This window comes from Chaetura pelagica, unplaced genomic scaffold (genome assembly GCF_000747805.2).
Source record: "Chaetura pelagica isolate M959 unplaced genomic scaffold, ChaPel_1.0 scaffold435, whole genome shotgun sequence".
NCBI classification, from domain to species: Eukaryota; Metazoa; Chordata; class Aves; order Apodiformes; family Apodidae; genus Chaetura; species Chaetura pelagica.
The window spans coordinates 195,270-199,098 of record NW_009953312.1 but is presented as its reverse complement, the minus strand read 5'-3'; the positions used below and the strand labels follow the sequence as shown (position 1 = coordinate 199,098).

Here is a 3,829-nt window from a genome sequence, read left to right as displayed (position 1 = left end):
GTGCCTAGTGCATATTTGCTGGCTTACATCCATATAGCATTCTTCTGTCTAGATATTTCAAGAATTATACTATCTTAATTCTGCATTTTATGTCTTTTCTTGTGTGGTTTATAGGAAGGTTTACAACTGTTGCACTTGTTCACCTGTAAATTGTATTCCACTTGCAGCAAGAATCTCACCTTTTCACTCCCAAGTAATTTTCTCCAGCTATGGCATTTGTTTCCTCATCCGGAGGAATGGGCCAAGGTGATTCAAAGGAGTATACCTGTGTATTTCTTATTTACCTATAGGCATATACTGGCTGTTAAATTAACCTTCCTGTGATTAACTTCACAAATATGTTTCTCCAGTGGACTTACCTGGCCTTGGTTTCTCTGCTACTTTAAGAAAAAAAACGATGTTTACTCATTCAAATTCAGATGCCAAAAATTGCCATTCCAGTTTAGTTTTTTCAAATGCAAATGTAAGCGAAACAAAGCAAAGAGTAACCCAGATCCCTTTTTTGCCTCCATATTGGAAGTTGAGGTCTTTTTTTTTTTTTTTTTTTTTTACTGTTTAAATCCTTTAATCCTTTTTCTCTTAATTCTTTTCTCACATAAATCTCAGCTTTTGTTGGTTCTTTTATGGATCATTTCTCAGTTCAAAGTACATAATGATATTTATACTACCATCATCCTCATCAAATACAGACGTTTCATAGACTTTAAATTTCACAGGCAGTGCCAAAACACTGGATCTTATTCTGTTTTCTTTTATTTATGCTTCTCCATTGGCTCTAATGGACTTGGACGAAGTGATAAGGTTAGATATGGACATCTTGGTTTTTAGCCTATCTATTTCTATAGAGTTCCTTCCTTACAAATATATTTCAAATTAAATATGGCAGGTGCACTGCCAACATTTTTCCTTCACGTGTTATTAGTAAAATGAATTCTGAATTGAAAGGGTTTCTCTGTTTTCCATGTATATTTAAAAGAACCATTCTCAGCCTCTTTGCATTATACGTAGCAGTGTAGGTATTTCCTTCTCATTATTATAAAAAAGAGTTAGTATGGTTCTTTTATTCTTCTGCTACTGCTCTCAGAGATAATTAGATTCTGGAAGTTATTTTGCAGAGATACATATTAGTCACAAATGTTGATTGGTATTCTGTTGTCTCTCTTAGCAGTGCCATCATTCAGGGTTGATTTTGCAGACCACTACAGTAATTCATGACAAGTAAATAACTCTTGAGAATCTGTCAGTTGTTTCCCTTAGCCTATATAGCTTATGCTTACACATCTTATTGAGACTGTCTCTACTGGTAAAGAGTGGAGCACTTACGTAATCATGGTGATTTATGATGAATGTTTCTTGATAAATATTATCTATCACTTTATATAATTTGAACAAGACAGATTTTTTTTTAAGCTATATTTCTCATCCATCTCCCACTGTCACTTCACATTCTGATTTTTCACTGCACCATTTATGAATAGCCATAAATAGAAAAGTCCATATTAAAATAAAAGCAACAAAAGCAAATAATATTGTTACCAAAGAGAAAAAATAATTAAAAAAAACACACCATAAAACCCCCAGCCAAACAATTTTTTAGGTATTTGTCAGAAGATATTTTACATCATTTTGATACATTAGTTGATTTACATGCTTATGTGTTTAAAGTTGTTTGTGTCTAAAGGTACAGAAAGGCCTATTAAATTAGATGTTACGAATGCAAAGAGTACACTTTTTATTTAAGTGTTATTCTCAACTGCAGCAAAACTATGTAGTAACTGACAATCACATGTGCCATATTCCTTGATTGTTCTGGCAGGCTTAAAAGAGTAAAGAGCAGCTTATTGTGTGGAAAAAGTATTTAAAAGTGGATGAAGGTGAAGCATTAAATAAAATTAGGAACTTAGAACTTATGATACGTTACTGTTGACAAAAAGCGTTCCAAGGATGTTCACAGAAGTTAGTATTAAGTGCCTCAAATAATAAATTACTTACATGTTCCAGATCAAGTAAAACCCATTTGTATTTTACATAAGGATACATTTTTACCTACCAACTCCAGACATCTCCGGAATACTGGCGGTGTACATGTCCTTGGTGAATTTTGGTTCATTGTCATTGATATCGTGGATTTTAATGATAAATTCAGACTCTGGCTCCACTTGTCTTCCAGATTTTCTGTCTATAGCCTTGGCACGTAGCACATACAAGGACTTTTCTTCTCTGTCCAATTTCTTTGCAGCATGAATATCTCCTGTATTTTCATCTATAATGAACAGACTGCCAGCCCCATCTCCTGTTAATATGTATTTTAAATTTCCATCTCCTTTATCTTGGTCAGTGTGTAGCTTCAGGGAGGTAGAAAAGAAGAATGCTATAAATATATATATTGTTATTACAGACCAAATAATTCAGTATATATGAGTAAGTCTGTACAATCTTGACTATAATTGGGGTCAGCAGTGGTAATCTTCTGTTTCACTATTGGAAAAATTGCAATTTTGACACCCAGTCATAGACAAAAAACACCTCTAAATGAACTCCTGAGGACACAAGGGGGATTGAGAAGATTGTGGAGTAGTATTTAAAATTTAAAACTTCAAACAAAACAATATATTTTTTTGAATAATCTGTTCAGAAAATACCAACAATTTCCTTTTTAAAGATGACAAGGGGTGAAAAACTCCCAAGTTTGTATTCGCAAATTAACGCTTGTCTTCCCATTTATTCATTGCTGATAAGGCAATTAGTTACCTTGTAACAACACAGAATTAATGAGTTTAAAGGATTACAGCTTCAGATCTTCCCAAAGTCAGCTAAAAATGTTCTGATTTAAGCAATTTGTGTTTCTAGGGTTGGGTTTTGTTGTTGTTGTTTTTGGGTTGTTTTTGTCTTAAGGAACACCTTACATCAGCTAATTGCTTCCTTCCTTCTAGTTCTCTCCACACAGGAGAAATAATTTTCAAGAACACTAGGAGGTAAATTTTCAAAGCATCAAGTGTAGTTTAACAGTCTTGCTTTTACTATACCTCTTCATAAGAGTTTAAAACTGTATCCCTGTGAACTTACAGGCACTGATTAGTTTACCATATAGCAAATTATGAAAGAAGTGTCTAAAACCAAAGCCAAATCAAGCAATTAAAGCTAGTCCAGGCACTAGAAATTCTCACATAATACTTTTTTGGAAGCCTATTTGTCTAATTTCATTTTTGGGAACCCACAGTTCCTTTTTATGAGCATCTGCACTATATTTTTCTTAGATCTCTGTTTACAAGTCAAATCTGGACACAGATCAGTGACCTGAATGTTTTTCAAATGCGGATAGAGTCTTATTACAGCAAGTTTTTGATTTCTCTGAGTAGAAAAATATATTGTATCATCCACCTGAGATTGCATTGTTCAATATCAGTAAAGGTATTACTCTGGAAAATGACTAGAGACATGTAAGGTATTTTATGCCACTTTTTTTCCTTGTTTCCTCGTTTCTGTATTCCCACCAGTGTTTATGTTTCATAGCTGAGCCATTGCATCTTTTTATTACTTCACCTGTATACAAGATAATTGTGATAGCATTCATTAAATTTCTTCACTTTGATTTTCTCATGTAACATAATGTTAGTCTTCAAATGTGATCAGGTAATTGTTATGGTCTTTCAGAGGCAAGACTGGATGAGATGATTACCCAAACAGCTTTAGCACTTTAGCATTTAATATATTGGGTGTATATCTGTAATAAATATTTTTGAAAATTCTTAAGAATTGAATACAATACACTGAAACAATTTTATACAACATGCATAAAGAACTCAAAAAAAAAAAAAAAAAGAAAAAA

The 3,829-nt window shown here is 33.0% G+C and overlaps 1 protein-coding gene across 1 annotated transcript in view; it reads right to left on the bottom strand.

The window, feature by feature from the left end:
* CDH9 (cadherin 9, type 2 (T1-cadherin)) overlaps positions 1-3,829 on the bottom strand; it is a 65,944-nt gene that overhangs the window by 39,179 nt on the left and 22,936 nt on the right. Inside the window, exon 2 of the mRNA XM_009998079.1 lies at positions 2,051-2,345. Within this exon, the coding sequence (XP_009996381.1) occupies positions 2,051-2,345 (295 nt within the window). The remainder of the gene's footprint in view (positions 1-2,050; positions 2,346-3,829) is intronic.